At 36.5% G+C, this 18,972-nt stretch overlaps 1 protein-coding gene across 1 annotated transcript in view; it reads left to right on the top strand.

Moving 5' to 3' along the window:
* poe (E3 ubiquitin-protein ligase-like protein poe) overlaps nucleotides 1-18,972 on the top strand; it is a 797,274-nt gene that overhangs the window by 465,421 nt on the left and 312,881 nt on the right. The window contains exons 43-47 of the mRNA XM_067137373.2: nucleotides 2,117-2,324; nucleotides 2,600-2,795; nucleotides 2,877-2,990; nucleotides 5,258-5,491; nucleotides 14,172-14,294. Coding sequence (XP_066993474.2) covers nucleotides 2,117-2,324; nucleotides 2,600-2,795; nucleotides 2,877-2,990; nucleotides 5,258-5,491; nucleotides 14,172-14,294 — 875 coding nt within the window. The remainder of the gene's footprint in view (nucleotides 1-2,116; nucleotides 2,325-2,599; nucleotides 2,796-2,876; nucleotides 2,991-5,257; nucleotides 5,492-14,171; nucleotides 14,295-18,972) is intronic.

Consider the following 18,972-nt stretch of genomic DNA (forward strand, 5'->3'; position numbering starts at 1 on the left):
TAGCAACAGTTCAGGATTTATTACTTCAGACTAATTATCAAATAGCCAAGCTCGATAGCTGCAGTCGCTTAAGTGCGGCCAGTATCCAGTATTCAGGAGATGGTTTTCCATGGTTTCCCATTTTTCACATCAGGCAAATACTGGGGCTGTACCTTCATTAAGGCCACGGCCACTTCCTTCCCACTCTTAGGCTTTCCCTAACCCATCGTCGCCGTAAGACCTATCTGTGTCGGTGCAATGTAAAGCAAGTAGCAAAAAAAAAAAAGGTATTTGTAGAGTCATTATTGCATGATCTAATCAAGCAAATCATTGACAGGGAATCCAGAGAAAAATATCTATATCACATTGATCACTACAACTCCTACTGGAGATCAGGATTGAGGAGTGAATGTTATGGCTTCATTTTTAACAAATTATTTTGAGAGTATGTCAAGGGAACCTATGGTCAGATTGGAAGGTGGTGTTGGTTAATGGTTAAAAAAATGAACAATTTGCTATTTGCTGATGATACTTTTTTGCTATTTTGCTTTACGTCACACCGACACAGATATGTCTTATGGTGACGATGGGATAGGAAATGCCTAGGAAGTGGAAGGAAGCGGCCGTGGCCTTAATTAAGGTACAGCCCCGGCATTTGTGCTGATGATACAGCTTTGTTAACAAACAACTGGCACAATTATTTGTATTCATAGAAAATTATGCTTGGAACTCAATTTAGAACTGAACACCTCAAAAAGAAATGGACAGACAACTGTCCAAAAATTAAATAGATTGATTTGAAATTGTCATTGAATACGTTTATCTTTGGTCTCGTAAACATATTTTTGGTCAACAGGAGATGGGGTAAAATAAAGGTGTCAGCTGTCCTGAAGATGGTTTTCCGTGGTTTCCCATTTTCACACCAGGCAAATGCTGGGGCTCCTTCAGGCCATGGTCGCTTTCTTCCCACTCCTAGCCCTTTCCCATTCCATCATTGCCATGAGACCTATCTACTGTATGTCAGTGCAACGTAAAGCAGATTGTTAAAAAAATATAAAAATAGAGGTGCAAACTGGCTGAATTAGCTGTGAAAAAATAAACAAGACCGTGAAAGACCAACTGATTTTCTAGAACCTGAAAATAAGGACTGGTAAACTGTCTGGTATTTCCCCATACTTCTTCATGATTGTGACTTGTGAACTCTGAGAAAGAAGGAAACAAACAAGATCGATGCAACCAAAATATTTTGCTAAAGAAGGATGTTGAGAATTCCACGGACTGATATCACAAATGACTCCATCCTGTAAGTGTTTAAAGTTAAAAGGAGACCATCACACCTCCTGCTGGAGGTTAGGATTGAAGAGAGAACTATGAAGCAAAAGTATTTGGGAAGATAAACATTTCTTGAGGCTTGGTGAACAACTTTAAAAAAATAAAATAACCATGCGTGTTCCCGTTGCTTTCCAGATTTAACCCAATATTTGTGTGGTGGATTTTAAAAGTAAGGCTCAGTGTGTTCATACCTTATAATAAGCAGGAACAATTTCCTATGTAGAAGAAAAGGATTATTACATGCAGATATTAGTTTATTCAGACAAGGAATCTTTGGCTTGCAATTGTTGTAAATAGAACTACTTAAACTGCACACTACCACAGAACATTGTCTGACATCCCCACGTAATTCACCGGACAGTATATAACTGCCACATTCGATGCATACACTGTAACTGAAGCGTTAACCCCAAGTATGATGAATTGTCCTTTGCAATACATTTCACTGCCAGTGTGATGGACACAAGAAGTGAATATTAAAATAATGATACATGGAAAACTACATGCAATAAAAAAAACACTGACAAGAAGTTGAAAATTGGCACATTTTACTACCATGTACATCAATTATTATTTTCCTGTGAAATTTCATTGTATTAGTATTGCATATTTTTTGTTACTGGTTTTACAGTTATACAGTGTTATTCTATTATTTTTTCTAAAATGTATATTATTATCTATGGTTGTATATCTGTTTAATTTTATGTCAGTTTGTAATATTGAATACATTCTCCTATTATCAAAGCATATTTCTCATTTTTACCCAATCTTCAGATATGAATTAATTTAACTAAATTTTTGTCAGGATGGTGTCTGGAGTCCTGGAGGTTCTCGATGGTTGTTTCACATTGTTTGGTCATGGCACTGATGAGAACAAGGCTTCACAGAAGGCAGCTGCTGTGGAAGTTGCCACAACACTTCTTACTCTGCCTACTCCTGTATCTGTACAGCTCCACACAAAGTGCCTATTAGCTGCTTTACATCCATCACGGGGTGCATATCACAGCTACAAGGTTAGTCATCTACTCAGTCTTCAAAATAAAAATTCTTCTCTTCACATTTCTGTTTTTAAATGGTGAATCATTAATAAGATGTTGGTTTTAAAATTGTTCTGCATATCCCATTTATTCTTCCTGTTCCCATTAGCTATATCTGATGTACCATTTAGACACCCATTAGATGTTCTCACATGACTAGAAAAGGACATGTAATATTTTTGCACAGACTTAATTGTTTGCCAGATGCTAATGTACACCAGTATATGTCTTCTCCCACTCCTTTTTTGTAGGACCAAGCCCTTTTGAACCATGTTCACCAGCAACTGGCAGCATTCCGTGAAGTGAAGGACCCTCGAGATTTAGATGCAGAAGCCTTTTATCGTTTGGTATTGACTGCCCGAGGTGTGGCAGTCTCTAGGCCTCATAACTTGGCAAAATTTGCTGATCAGCAGCAGGACAAGACTCCGGTTTTTGAAGAGTCACCAGGTTGGAATTCATATGTAAAACATATTTTCCCATTCTCTTAATATCTAAGGGCATCTCTTTATAATTACATAATATTTACAGGTGAAGCAAATGAACCAGAAAAGAAACATCTAATGGTACAGCTCATAGAAGCCATGTGGCGTCTCCATCAAGCACATCCTGCAAACATGGCATTAGCCCCTGTATGTGTACCAGGTAAGAATTTTGAGATGATTAAAGCAAATTAAAAAGACCAGAGTCATAGTATTTTTCAGAGCGATCCGTTTGCACTTCTCTATCATATTTTCTGCGCATTTTAAAAATTCCAGAAAACAGCAAAGGTCTGGCGATTTTTTTATTCCTCTACCCACATACGAAGGATAACACAGCCAAACACGCGCGCACGCAAATTTGAGAACTAACCCGGTGTCAAAATCCTAAGTAGATTATTGGTATGTCTATGTATTTACAAAACTTTCCGTAGTTGAAGCATGACAAATAGAATACAAACTGTGAGCACTCCGCTTTCTTAGCATTGTAGTTGGTGGCGCTGCACTCTCAACGAAGCAGCTGCAACAACACGTGTGCCAAATTGTAGGCGAAGGTAAAGCGAGCCTGCATGAAGCCGTGGTGACAATTTTAATGCCTGTTTGTTTGTTTTAATTTTTTCTGAAAGTCCATGCTAGTATCTGTGCAGTGCTTTGTGTGTGCAATCAACTAGTTTTCTATTATTTCAAGAAAATGTCATACTGGTAGGCGATATATATATATATATATTTTTTTTTATATATTTTTTTTTTTACACCGCCAAAAGGAAATAATGTGTTTGCGAAGTGGGCTAGAGCTATTCCGCGGAAAGAAGTCGGACTGTTCCCTTGTGTATGGTGAAAATGTTGAACTTCCTCATGTGAGGTGGAAATTAAAACCAGGAGCCGTGCATTATATATTTCCAAATTTACTGAAATACCTAACCACTGAGGTAAAATCGTGAAAGGCACCCAGTAGGAAAAGGAGTGAGGACAGTATCAAGAGGATAAGGAGCAAGAATCACGGAGTGTATGTAGCAGTGATGACAACAGTAGACAGTGAAGTTCAAGTTCAAGGTCAGCCTAGTAGTAAATTCAGGGTCAGTCTAGTTCTCTTACTGATGCCGAAAAGAAAACATTGACTCTCAAAAGGCGACCAAAGAACGCAACTCGTAACTTAATGCGAGGTAAATGCAGTCTTTCCCCAGCGAAAGCTAGGAGAGAGTTTATTACTTGGAATAAAATCACCTAAAGGATATACGTACTGTCTGCAGCATAATTTGTTACCTCTTCCCTCACTAAGCCATTTGAGGAACCTCTGCAAAGGACTTAAATGTCCCTATGGTGTAAATCCTCATTGCATAAGGGCTATTTCAGATTATTTTAAGGATGAAATGGACGAGAATAAACAGTACGGGATAGTTATATTCGATGAGGTTAAACTAGGAGAAGAGATTCAATTTAATGTGGGGCGATATTTTTTACTAGTGCCTTGACTCGATTGAGGCGATTTCAGTTGTGCCATCATGAGCTGGCTGTTGTATTGAACCCACTTCAGACATTACAAAACAGGTCTACCCCTATTTAAAGTGCCGATTCTTCATAACGAGGGAAATCCACAGAAAATCGACAGTCTGGTAAGTCTATTCGTAAATTATCGAAAGTGGCCTCAAACTAGTTTTGCTGAGTAATTTACTTCATTTAATTTATTTGAAAAAAGTGTCAGTGTTATTTACAATCTGGTGTATGTTTAATGTGCTCTGTTTAAAAAGTATTCTTAAAGTATGTAAAGCACACTATTGTTTTAGCTTTTTGTAATGTTTCATTTTATTTCGTATGTTCTCTTATTACAGGTCAAAGATATTTCTTCATGGAGACTGAGAATATTATTTATAACTCTCTGACAGTATTATTCATGTGTTGTATTTGATTATTTGCATATCAATGTAACTTCCATTAAATCAGCTGACCGTGTAGCACCACTAGCACCGCTCTGGAGCGTGCTTGAACTCTGTGAGTGATCTCGCTAGGCATTCTATTCACCATAATGGACAAAGCATAACAAAACAACGAAATGTGTAATTTCAGCTTACAGTGATACACTATTAAATAATCCAGATAGATCAGGTATCTCAACATTTTCCTTCATTCTCAGGGTGAAAGGTGAAATATATTCAACTACATAAGACCTATCTGTGTTGGTGCGACAAAAAAAACCACGTGTTTTTAATGACTTGTTTTAGAAATCATGATTATGGTGTTTTTAACTTACCACACAAACTTCACATGAATTTTTCTAGTAATGTATTTGTATTTTTAGAAGTTTCACTTATATGTTTATCATGTTTAGATATGTTATGGGTCAAAATGTTTGTCAAGTAGGAGCATAGAACAGGTGATTCCATGGATGCTTCCATAGCTGTTTTTAAACTGAGGGCTTACTTTTCTTTATTCTAGGTTTGACTCACGTGGAGGCTACAGTTCATGCCATTGTGGAGATTATCCATGCATTCACAACTTGTGATGTGGAGGGTTCAGTGTCATCAGCTGCAAAATTGTATCTGCAGTTGCTTCTGTCAGAGGACACATTGGTGAGCTTCAGTGCTAAGCAGGCAGTGATTCGTGTCCTTAGACCTAGACTTCGCCGACGTCGTGTTCTAATTCCCAGTCCTCCACACTGTAGTACTCCAGGTATGTGTATATTCATTTTATCTCATTTTTGCAGATGTGGAAATGTAGCCTTCAAACTCAACTTCTTGACCGTGGACTCAGGATTATGTTAGGCATAGTTTTAATGTATTTTTGTTCCAAAGAATTGTGATTGCAATACATAGTTTTGTAATAACATAGAAAAGTATACATCAAATCTAAATGGCTGTATGAAAACACCTCTGCACTGGCAACACCAAACTCAGAGAAGTAGAGTCTGTTTCTCATCATGTATAGCATCCAATGCAGTGGGAGATCCAGGGAACGGCCTGAAAGAAAACTGGCGCCTAGCAGTCTAATGAGGAATCAATGTACTCTTCTTATAAAATCGGATAATAGAATAATTTCTGTCTTTGTTACATAAAGAACAGTGTTCTCCCCAGAACAATTTTAATGGCCGCACTGCCCTGCCGTTTCTACAGACCGCCCGGCTAACATAATCCAGATATGTATTTTTGCTAGTTATACAATATTTGAATCGTTAAGTGTTCCAAATAAAAATGGATAAATACTGTAAAATTGTTTATTTAAATGATGAAACTTCGTTATTGTCAGCATAATTGCATCAATTACATCTGAGTTTTAGTGTTTAGCTTGATTATCACGTAGTGTCGTGCACGAGCGGTGTCTGTATTAGCTGGGATCGCATGCGAACACTCGATTCCGCCCGACATCACAAACCCGTATGGCACTCCACAGCAACCGAGTGGTAAGTTTCGGTGTTACATGATTGTGAACGAGCAGTAGAACACTAGAAGTTGAAAATACTCCGTTATGTCTTGTTCAGAATAACAACACTGAAATAGTTCACTTTTGGCATTGATATTATTGTTGTACCGTTTTCACAATATTTATAATAGCTGGGCTTCCATTTCCAATATTTCCAACTATAACGTCCTTACTGCTCTGATCGGTTTCACCCGAAATTGTCGGTGTTCCTTCCCTGTCATTTATATTTATATCCACGATTCTCTGTTCATTCAACTGTTTTGACATTTCTAGTTTTGTTGTTTGAATTTCACCTCTAATATTCTGAATTTCTTTCTTCATCTCATCGATTCCCTGCTCCGTTCTAATTATTCTTTTCTCCGTTTCATTTTTGTTCTTTTTCATCTCTTCATTTAAAATTTTCATCTCATCTCCAATATGGTCACGTGCTAATATAAAATTATCTCCCAGCGTTTTATTTGCTGTTATTACGTTCTCATTTATGTCTTTTAACTTCTCTTCATACTGATTCCATTTTTCTTGGGAATCTACCCTCATCGACTCCATGTTTTCCGTTAGCTTCTTAATTTCATCCTCTTTCAATTCCTGGATATAATTTCTATTTTCGGCTAATTCTCCTCTAATTTTATTTATTTCATTATGGATCTCTGTTTTTATCCTCCATCTTTTCCATCATTTCAGTTCGAAGTTCGCTTATCCCGGTTTTCATCTGGGAAACCTCTTCTTCAATTTTGCCAATTCCTGTTCTAATCATCTCCTCTTGCCTCTTCTCCATTTTCCTCATTTCCTCCATCTGGTTCCGATAAATTTCTTCCTGTATCTGATTACACTCTTCTTGTTTCTGTCGGTACTCTTCTCGAAATCTTCCAAATATTTCTTCCAATTGCTCTTTCTGTCTTTCTTCTTGTTTCCTCATCATTTCTTGCTGTTTTTCTTCTTGTTTCTGATTATATTCTTCTTGTTTACCTTTCATATTTCTCATTTCCTCCATCATTTCCATTTTTCTCTTCTGTTCGTCTTTTGTCTTTTCTAACTTTTCGGTTATTTGGTTTATCTGCTCATCCTTCTCCTTAAATTTCTGTTCCTGTTCTCTTTTTGCCTTTTCTGCATCCTCTATCATTCTATTTATCTCCTCATCCTGTCCTTGCAGTTTCTCTCCCTGCTCCTTCTGATATTCCTCAAATTGTAAACGAAGCTGGTTCAAACTCATCATATTTGCGTTTACTATTATCCAACCTTCTTAAAATTCCAATTTCTCTAAATTTATGACTTAAATTCACTAAAAACTATATCAATTGCTCAATCAATATGGAAACAGACTATCCGACTTCCCCCGCTAATCAGCCATCCTACCATCCCAGTCATCTAAAACATCGAAAATAAGCATTTTTTTTTTTTACATTACTACCCTATTATCTACTCTTATCTTGACATAATACAATATAATGATTGAAAACAACATTATAAATTATCTTAACCAATCAATTATTTAAATTATTAATACAATCTATTTTAATAATTTTTATCCATCTCTTCTTCCGCCTTTCTTCCATAGCCTTGAATTGTTTATCTATCTGTCAACTTCTTCTTTCCTTCTTGGTATCTTCTGTAAATATCCAATCTCAAATGATCATCTATTCTTCACCTCATCTCTGGTTATTATCTTTCTCAGCCATCCTTCTTCATTATTTTCTAAAATACTTCCACATCGAGTATCCTCAATCATGTTCCAACGGTGAATGCCAATTCAACATATGGGCTAAGGCCTCTTCAATCTTACTTTATTGCTGGGCATCAATTTACTGTATCCTGCAATTATCTTGTCACTGCCCCTGAGTATCCTCAATCTAAATGTTATGACAACTTAATGTCCGCTGCTTTAAGAATCCTCAGTTTTGTTTCACGATGAATCGATTTTTTTTAACAGCTCATCATTTTTTTTAAACGTTCCCGCGATATCTTTCCCTTTTACACCACGTATGAACATCAATTTTAAATTGTACGCCCATTAATTGTCTTGTTATCGGACTAGGTATCCTCAGTTTCGCTTCACATCGCGGCGTCATTTTTAAATACGCGCCAAGAGTTATTTTGTAATTAGGCTGGGTGTCCTCAGTTTTGCTCCGAAGTTGGGCGCCATTTTTAATATGCACCATCCTGAGGGGGTTTCTTTCTTGCACCATATTGGGCAACCATTTTTAATATGTGCGCCAGATTGGGCGACCTAACAATTTCTCCGGCTCTTTTCCCCTCAATCACCCATCACTCCTACAGATCATTAAATGGATGAATGCATATAATAAAATTGATGCTAAGTGTCGGTAGCTATGTTCGCTTTAAATACTCATCGTATAAACAGTTATCGCATCATAGAATTTTAGCGATGTCGTAACCTTCATTTTTCCTATCACAATATTTGATATGGTAATCTTTAAATTGCCACGCGACACCTCTCAAGGATAATTAAATTGCATCTGCGAACCATACTATTTTTACGTGAGATCAACTGAGACACCACATTTCCTTTTCAATAAATTACTATCGATACCATTCATCATCCAGAATCAATATCAAGTTTATCAAGTCCAATCATTCGAAGAAAAGAAAAGAAAATAAGTAAAAATATTTTTTTTAATGAATTAATCCAAAATTATTTATATCATAATGATATTAGCCTATCTCCTAAATAATAACATCTAAATTGGATAATCTATAATTTATTTCATGATTCCAGAATCATAAAAGAAAATCTGATAATATTTATCAACATCAATTATCTTCCTCCTCTCTAAAAAAGAAAAATTAAATTTAATCTATCTTCGATCTGATTAGACTATTCTTCTTGCATCAATTATGCGCATCACAAAAATAAAGGATAAATTCTCTTAGTTATATAAATCGAAAGTACATCTTCTTTCTATTGAAAACGTAAGTATAACATTTTTGGGTTAAAAATAAATCTAAGTCCCTAAGCCTAAGTAATCTCCATACTAACTATGCATAATCTGAGTCCATCAGTTATTGTTTTTTTTTTTTTTTAATGCTTATTTTCATCATTATCAAATTGATATTCTGTCATAAACACGTTATAACGTTAGCAATCGCAAGTAAGTTCCAAATATATATATCAGCTCAAAATGGCTATTTCAAATATATATATAGTTCATTAAATGAGGAATATTGGTCACCTTGACCATGTCATTTGGTTAAAATATTCAAATAACACCTTAAAATTAAATGTAGGTATCGTGTAAAGAATAATTATAATCGTAGTTCAAATAGAAATTATACCTAACATGTTTTATGGTTTACCAATATTCAATCAGGTATCAAGAATTCCGTAGGAATGCATTTGGTAACCTGTTTTATCTAATTGTGGTAGAGATTTAAATTATGGGATTGTTCTATGAATTAAATTCATTCTCGACAACAAACTTCCAATAATATTCAGTACAACGTTGATATATATTATCTATGAAGACAGCAAGTTTCCCTTCTTTTATTTCCTACTTGGATATTTCCTATGAAGACAGTTTACGGTAACCCATATACGAAATCTGCGATGTATTTCATTGTATTCGTGTACCGCTAACCCAATATATCTCGCATTACCATATTAATATTTTGCCGCATATGTCAAACATCACCATCGGCCAATAACACGCCGTATTTACCGCCAAAATTATCCATAAGCATATCTATCTCTCCATTTACCAATATTAATTACTATAATATATCATTATTCATTCCCATAAACATATCTCAGCGAATAATTATTCATAAATCCACATTAACATGCCACTCAAATCATAACTTCCCTACGTAAACATTTATCATTTCCAACATGACGGCAAATCATCTTAACATCTCATTAAAGTACTGCAATGGTACTCTTTTGGGTTAGATTTCATATATAATACATAGTTTGTGATTTTTAGCATTTGCGATAAATGCGAAATATGCCGAAACTTTGTCAGTGTATGTGCCTTCATCTTATATGACCCGTACGGGTGGTTTTTAGCGATTTCGAATTCGCGATAAAATGCGAAATTGGTTTGAAATGCATAATTATACAATTTATGTGAAATAGATGCGAAACTCTCAGTTTTATACGAAATAAACGTATATTTTTAAAAACTATGCATTTTTCTTAAAAATAAGATAAATGTTGTTATTTATTTCAGGAGAAATAATTATTACGGTGCTCATTGCGATCGTAAAGCGGTAACATGCTTTGACGGACACTTCCGTCTTGGTGCACGGAACATCTATAAGTTCATTATCGCAGTTAGCTGGTCAGAGGTATTTATTCTTTTTGTTTTGCAGCCTAACCGATTGATGTCAGATGATACCTGAAGCTATTTTCTCTGTGTAAATAGTAACTCTGAGCTGAAATACGGAAAATAAAAAGCACCTCATTTTGCCGCTCGTTGCAAACAATCATGGCGGCATCCAAGCGCGGCATGGATGAGTTTATTCGTAACTGGCTTGAAAATAGTGATGTTGAAAGTGGAAAAGATTCTCTGGGAAGTGAAAATACTTCTTCTTCAAATGACAGTGGTGAAAGTGATTCCGATTTCAGTTCCGAGATGATAGTGCCAATTGAAACTACGTGACAAAACCAGAATGCAACAAAAGCGAGTGAGAAGTCTAGTTTTCCCTTTTTCTTTTTTGCTAGTTGCTTTACGTCGCACCGACGCAGATAGGTCTTAAGGCGACGATGGGACAGGAAAGGCCTAGGAATGGGAGGAAGCGGCCGTGGCCTTAATTACGATACAGTCCCAGCACTTGCCTGGTGTGAAAATGGGAAACCACGGAAAATCATCTTCAGGGCTGCCGACAGTGGCATTCGAACCCACTATCTCGTGGATGCGAGCTCACAGCTGCGCGCTCCTAACCGCACGGCCAACTCGCCCGTTGAGAAGTCTAGTAAAATGATACTTGGAATTATGATCTTGTTGACAATGAGCATCTTTCTGTAACGTGTAAACCAGTTTTTGAAATTCAGTCTATAGTGAGGAGGGGGTTGGGTAATAATCTGAAAGAAATGGACTTAGGGAATGAATTTCTAACCCCACAGTTCTGGGATCACATTACTAAGGAAACCAATACCTATGCCTCTACATTTCTTGCTAATTTATCTGCTTCCCTTGAATCCAGTAATACTTACGAACAAAAACATTGGTTTCCTGTTACTATAGACGAGCTAAAAGCTCACTTTGCTTTGTGTGTTCTTATGTAGCCTATGTGATTAATCAAATTTATGTTAAAGTGACAAAAAATAAATAGTATGTAAGGGAATATTTCCTTTCACAAGTAATGGCAGGCCAAAGGGTTAAATCATTCAATGTGTGGAATTTCTTTCACTGGCTAAAGAGCACTGCAAAGACCAGTCAGTTGAACAGCAAATACACTTTCAAGCACCACGTTCATTCTCTTTGTGTGTTGACCCTTGATCTTAGTCGGTTATTCTTGACATTGGTGTTGAGTAGTAGTTCTGTTTAAAAGTACGGTAGCGATTTATTTTATTGTCTGTTAGCCATGGGTAGAAGCAAAGTGACGATCAAACAGCATGCCGAAAGTCACAAATCGGGACATTTTTATGTAAGGATACAAATGGCCTATATTGATGTGCCGACTCTGCAATCAAAAACTTGAAGAAAAAAATGTTTTGCAAGCTTTCCTTGGCAGCACTTCTGTGCATTTGGGCCTCTACGGACAGTGTCGATATAGAGTTTTTTTTTTTTAGCAAGTACAACACAATTGTAACTGATAGGCGGTCTCAAATGAAGGAGGACACCTTTTAAATAATTGGCATGTTGTACTTAAATCATCATTAAAGTTCCTCTTCCTTGTAGGTGTGTTGTACTGTGATAAATAAATACGTTCAAAATAGTATTTTTCACTTTGAAATTGTGTTTGTAAATTTGAAAATAAGCATATTCCTGTGTGTTCGTTAATACTTCTTGCAGTCTTATGTTGATGTTTGTCTTATTTTCCATAGTGAATTCAAAACTGCATGACGAGCAATGTGTGATTAAACAGTATGATTTTACTCCCAACTGTTGTGTGTGCAATTTAGCAAATTATGCCTATTTTTAACCAATTTGCTACAAAATGCTAAATTTGAGAAGTTTAGATGCTACAAAACGCTAAATTTGAAAATCAAAACGCTAAATCACTGATTTTTAAATGCTATAAACCACGAACTCTAATAGTACACATAAACACGTTAGCTTGAAAATGAAACACATATATAAATCAAACAAGTTAATATGTACTCACATTTCATCGCGTCGTATCAGCAAACAGATATTGGTTACTCAAAAATCAACTATCTTCTTTAAAAATATTAAATTAGGGTTACGTCTCTTTATATACGATGTTTCAGTCCCATAATGGTTGAAAATCACATTCTAAATCTCTCCTTGTTCAATTATAAACATTCCTATATTATGACATTGATTGTAAACTCTGGAAGAAATACCTATTCCCATAATAATAATAATAATAATAATAATAATAGTAATAATAGTAATAATAATAATAATAATAATAATAATAATAATAATAATAATAAGTCAACAAGGACAATCCCATTGCAAAGATGGCAACGACGGAGATTATCACGAAGAACTACGTAAAAACAACATACCAATGTTCACTACAAATATAACTACTATATTTACTGCATATTAATTTCAAGAAAATAAAGTAACTCTTTGGAACTTATCTTGCGATCACTGACGTTAGATGACTGGCTTTGGCTTCGATGTTGTCATCTTAGGATTGCGCAGAACGACTCCATCCTCCGTTACGTCACCATCAGGTTGTAGTTTTGGGACCCGGGATAGTAGAAACAGCTGGGCGGTCTGCGTCGGACAGTCGGCTCCATCTCCGATTTAGCCACTCATGTTGTAGCCGTCAGTCATATATGAAAGAAACATTTCCAAAACGGGAGTTAATTTCACGTCCATACTCTTGGGAATGAGTATCAAGTTTGTATCTAAGATTCAGGTTATTAGGACAGTAATTCAAGGTTAATTCTTTGTGGTAGTTTAACAGGTAAAATCTATCAAGTTAGCTTTCTAAAAAATTTCTTTTGTCCAGCTAATCAACCTATACTGCGTTAAATTCGACTTGATTTCTCGTACGGCCTTCAGTCTATACTCCGACTACTGTTCGGGTATTTTCCAACTTGCTTGTCACGATATTCGTTCGAATATATATGATATCCAAATATTCCTTCACTTTGCAGGTTCTCCAGCCGGTAATAATTGCAATATCTCCCTTCTTCTTTATGCGTGGATTAACTTTTCTTCTCGTGGATAAATTTACGTCGTTTTGCGTAACAAAATTTTTTTATTGTTCAGCTACTTCTTCTTTTTTAACAATTTTAAAAACCTTCTATTATTTTATCACGGCCGCATGGATCCTTTATAACTTTCCGTCTCAGTCCGTGATCTAGGCATATTTAATTCATCAAATAAACATCTTTGCCATCACGTGCATGGCCTTCTTGATTATACACGTTCGTATAATATATACACTCCGAAATCACGGCCTATTTCACTTAATATATGCGTTCTTTTCTGATGTATGGCCCAATTACGTAATCTTCGCGATCTCATTACCGTGCATGGCAAACTTATAATGTCATATGACAACCTTTATTCCGATATCAGGACGATGAAAACGGTACATTGTTAATGCCCTGCGAAGACTAAATTGAAATTTTATTATATTCATTTTTTACGTAGTATTCCCTGCCCGGCTACTTAGTCCTGCCACCCAGCTGACGAAAATTTCTGGGGAGAACACTGAAGAATGTTCGTTTTTATGTTGTTTGTAAATGTTTGTCTTTTTTTTTTTTTGTAAACAACAATGTAAATATCCAGTTACTTTAATTTTTTAAAATTTTTATATATAATAGGTGGAACCACTGAACTGGAATCTGAAAAAGGCCCTGTATCTCAACCATCACAGGACTCGACTGAGGAGCAACATTTTGAGGTTGATGCAGTTGAACCCATGGTGTTGTTGGCACCTGATGGTGGTAGGTACTGTTAAATAATTTTCTTCTTCTTAGCCTTTTCCCAATTTCCTGGAGTCTGCACTTTGATGGTTTTAGCCCAGTTTTATGGCCAGATAACTTTCCTGACACCAACTGTATGTGAAGGAAAGTATTCATTGTTTTGAGTTTCTGTGGTGGTTTGTTGTGTGATTTTAAGTAGAAATGTGTATTAAAATGAACGGTGATGCTCAGTTCCCAAGCTAGAGGAAATAACCAGATGAATGTTAACATCTCCAACCCAGCTGGGAATTGAACCTGGGGTCCTCTTGACCGAAGGCCAGTATGCTGACCATTCAGCCAAGGAGCTGGACAGGTCCTATAATCCCTTTGTTGCCTGGGTAAGAGCCCTTCATTTCAGGTTTGTGTATCCTCTTTTTTGAGTGATTGGCATCTTATTACCCTTCCTTACAGTCTTTTATTTGTCAGAGCTTCAGATTTTTATATTTTTCAGTATGCTGCTGGCCTACCCTTCATTCTCTTAGTATCAGGATGCAAAGTATCCTGTCAAAATAATCCTTTATGAATATTTATTTTTGGTTATGTTTGCCATCTCTTGAATATATGTACAGAAACTTCAACTCTTCCCTAAACCCATCTGCCAAGATCTTCACCAAAAATATTCGTGAATGAGTTACCTTATTTACTCGTGTATTAGACCGTCGTTTTTTTCTCATTTACAGCAAAAATAGAAATTGGTGGCAGGGGGTTTTTTCAATATGTGATAACCTCAAATTTTGTGCAGTGAACATGTGACTTCTAAGCTATAAAGAGCTATAAATTGTACATGTAAACATTCTACACTATTCTTTAACAAAAGTATGAATGTATTTGAGTTATACTGGCTATTTTCATTGGAAGGCAGTATTCCTAAATGTAAAAAGACTTAACATATAAAGTAAATATTGTCATTTTTAGTTACTCATAATACGTAATTCGTTTTTCATCTCATTAATTCCTCTGATGCGGTTTACGCCAGGAAGGGCACTTGATCGTAAAAACTCGCTACGAAGATTCGTCTCACCTGTAGAGGAAAGGGGAAAGGGTGTCGTATTATATTATGCAATATTGATATAAAATAACCTAATGGCTAGTCATTTGTCTGTCATTTAAACAGTAGGCCTACCACACAGTAAACCTGATCACTGCTTTCATTTCGATTATCGTCTTGTGCTGCCAGCTTCCCTGCTACTGGCGAGTCGTCATTCCAAATGATGACATCTTCACTACCATCTAAAGCATTCGAGTCTCATCTTTTTGAAACTTTTAAAAATAGTTTTGTTCCCGCCTGTAGAGTCCAAACAGTGTGAATCTATTCTCAGTTGGTGTATGTGAAGCAGAAGCCACTCCTTCCGAATTAAGCCATGCTGTAGAAAGCGTGCCAAACCACCAGCTGATCAGTAACGCATGTTACAAGTTGTACTTCCAAATGTAATACATAGTGACTGGAAGCATTCCATGGATAACTGCGGCTGTTGAAAGACGAACCCTTATTTTTAAGTATATTTCATGCTTGTTCTCTACAGTTAGCACGTTAGGATTTACCTAAACAGCCATAAATGAAATAAGAGAGACTACATTGTTAAGGTTATGTATGCATGTGTTTTTTCTTTATGTTGCACCGACGCAGATAGGTCTTATGGCGACGAAGGGTCAGAAAAGGCCTAGGAGTGGGAAGGAAGCGGCCGTGGCCTTAATTAAGGTACAGCCCCAGTATTTGCCTGGTGTGAGAATGGTAAACTATGGAAAACCTTTCTCAGGGCTGCCGATAGTGGGGTACAAACCTATTATCTCCCGAATGCAAGCTCACAGCTGCGCGACCCTAGCCACACGGCCAACTTGCCCGGTATGTATGCTTTCAAGTGCCAGAAGTTCCACAACAGAAAGAATAAAAATAAATAACAGGAAAGTTCGTTGCATTTATGGATATCTACATGCGTTTTATTATCATATTGTTCAATTTCTTACATTCGTTGTCTCCATTTTTTTAAGTAACGCATAGTATGTTTTGTTTGGCGTCTCCGAAAATCGTTAAGTAAGTGGGAAGTTAATATTGTTGTTATTATTATTATTATTATTATTATTATTATTATTATTATTATTATTATTATTATTATTATTTGTTAAGCACATTGGTGAGTAAAACAATCGTTATGCTTGGATTGTTTTTATCATTTTTTTAAACCTACTTCACTCCAAAAAATACCTGTGTTGGCCCGGGTTAAGATATGTTAAATAATTACTTGTTAATGATCTCGCCTGCTGTATTAATAGCAACAACCGTAAATATCTCTTAAATCGTTTCCTCATCTCGAGTTGGTGCAGCTCATTTTAGACAAGCCCCCAGTGGAGGGGAGTTGCGTTTACCATATTTATTGCATATCAACCTTTTTGCCATTCGTAAATCTCTGGCAGTACGGTACCGGGAATCGAACTCGGGCTCCCGAGAGTGGCAGCTAATTGTGCTAATCATTACGCTGACGGACATTCTTAACTACAAAACATAGACATATAGCATGACTGATGCATGCTTGCAATGCGTGGGTTGGACATGGAACTATTCACCTATTTGTGCGATGTCATCAGAGCTGCAGTAAGGCTTGTACCCACTTTGAAGCGGAATCATTCTTCTCTGGCAAATTACGTTGGGTGGGGGTCTTGTATGAGAGATTTATCTTTTTCATTTTCCTTGTCGTAAGTTATGAATTTCATTATGGTCTATATAGTGGAACCTCGATTATCCGTTCCCAGAAACTACGTTTTTCCCGGAATATGCGCTCAAATTACGTGGTCCTGCGAACATCGTAATTAAAACACGTTGTAAAAATCCCGCATTATCCGTTCCTCGAAGAAACGATTTCCTGGATCAACCGTCCAGAAATTCCAGTCCCATCAACGCTAAATCCTCGATCAATCATTTTTTAATAAACTCTATCTCACGAAAGGACAGCTATGGCATACTTATGGATCTTGGCGTTAACGCACCGTCATTGCGATAATTAGAGCAAGTACTGTACCGGTAGGTACTGGGAAAGCGATCTGCGGTGAACTTGCATTAGGGACCATCTTAGCATCGCATTCGGGTGGTATTGTTTAGAGAATCTCGGAAAATCATAAAGCAGAGAGTGGCCACAAATGCTTGAACATGGAGCGAGTTTCGTCAAATGTTCGCATTTATAAAACGTCCACATTATGTCCAGGGTTATGTGTTTATATTTTTACATTTTTTCGATCGTACTGCCGAACAGGTTTATCGGCACTTTCCTCAGGGCACTGTAGAGTAACTGGGCTTTCAGACAGGAATCAAAACTGCTCCTTCTTAACACAAATTTACATTTCAATGCCAAAAAGAGAGAGATGTTCCACCTATTCAGTACAATAATAAATTGTTGCACAAATTATACTCCATACGGCTCTACTTCTAAATTGACGTTTTAGCAGATTTTGGCTCTGTCTGATGGTTATGCACTGAAGCATAGATATCCAACCAATCCCAAGCTGCCATTCATATCGATTTATATCGGCAGAGCACGATCTCGAAACTTAGTTGCCAACTCTAATATTTACATTCGCCACGTGGTTAACCTATCTTGCTCAACGTTTATGCTATTCGGTACGGTTTGCGATCTTTTGCATTTTCCTTCAGTAATTAGTGTGTTCTTCATATTGTTGGAGGGTTCTAGTGAATGAGATCAGTGGAGTGCTCCCTTTGTAGGCCATAACCTCCTTTCTGTGCCAGCCATTAGCCGTTAGTGATGTGTTATTTCCTCATTCTCTTTTATTGTTAATAATATATTCTCTTGTAGTGCCAGATATTGTTAGAAAGTGTAGTTCTTGTGAATTTGTTTTCAATCCATATTCATTCGTTTTTCTGAGTACTGTATTGCAATTTAAAAGGGCTGTTTATCGTGGTTGTATTGCATCAGCTGTTCCCGCGGCAGAAGCGCGCTGGCAACAGAGGGAAGGTGATGCTCATTTGTTTTGCGAAACTTCAATTTAGATGTAAGGCCGTGCGGAGTATAATGTTGCAACATGTTTAATATGTTTTGGGACTGGTTTCGACATATATCCATGCCATCATCAGCCAATACAAAAAATGGCAAGAAGTTAACACACAAAATACATTAAAGGGTAATTGTAACACTTATGACACTTTCTTGAAGAATTAATAATTGAAGGTCATGTAGCACTTTACATTGAAGATAATTTTGTAGATATCTTAGGTTCTTGAGCACTCTTGCTGTAGATCTTGCGGTTAAAAGAAAGATGCAGCATAATTGTTGTTATGCAAGGAATAAAGTTGTTGCTAGGTAACAAATAATATGATTTTATTTTTGGTACTTCTAAAGGTGGGTAGTGGTATATATAAAAACTCCTAGAATATATTATAGGATATGAACCTATCAGTACTGATATGGATTTTATGAGATCTAAAGAAAAAGAAAATAAATTAAAAATAAGAAATGAAAAACAGTGAAAAAATAGTAAGATAAGTAATACTATGAGGCTCACCTTTATTTAGCCTTGCCATGAAGTACAAGAGGAAGTAAGAACAGAAACTGAACATATGTAGGGGATATTAGGGGATTAGGGAGTAAGGGGAGTAGTTTAAGGTGGATCAGGGGGGTGTTGTGGTAAGGGCAAGTAGCGTGAGAAGGTGTTG

The sequence above is a fragment of the Anabrus simplex genome, chromosome 1, assembly GCF_040414725.1.
Source record: "Anabrus simplex isolate iqAnaSimp1 chromosome 1, ASM4041472v1, whole genome shotgun sequence".
Classification (NCBI taxonomy): domain Eukaryota; kingdom Metazoa; phylum Arthropoda; class Insecta; order Orthoptera; family Tettigoniidae; genus Anabrus; species Anabrus simplex.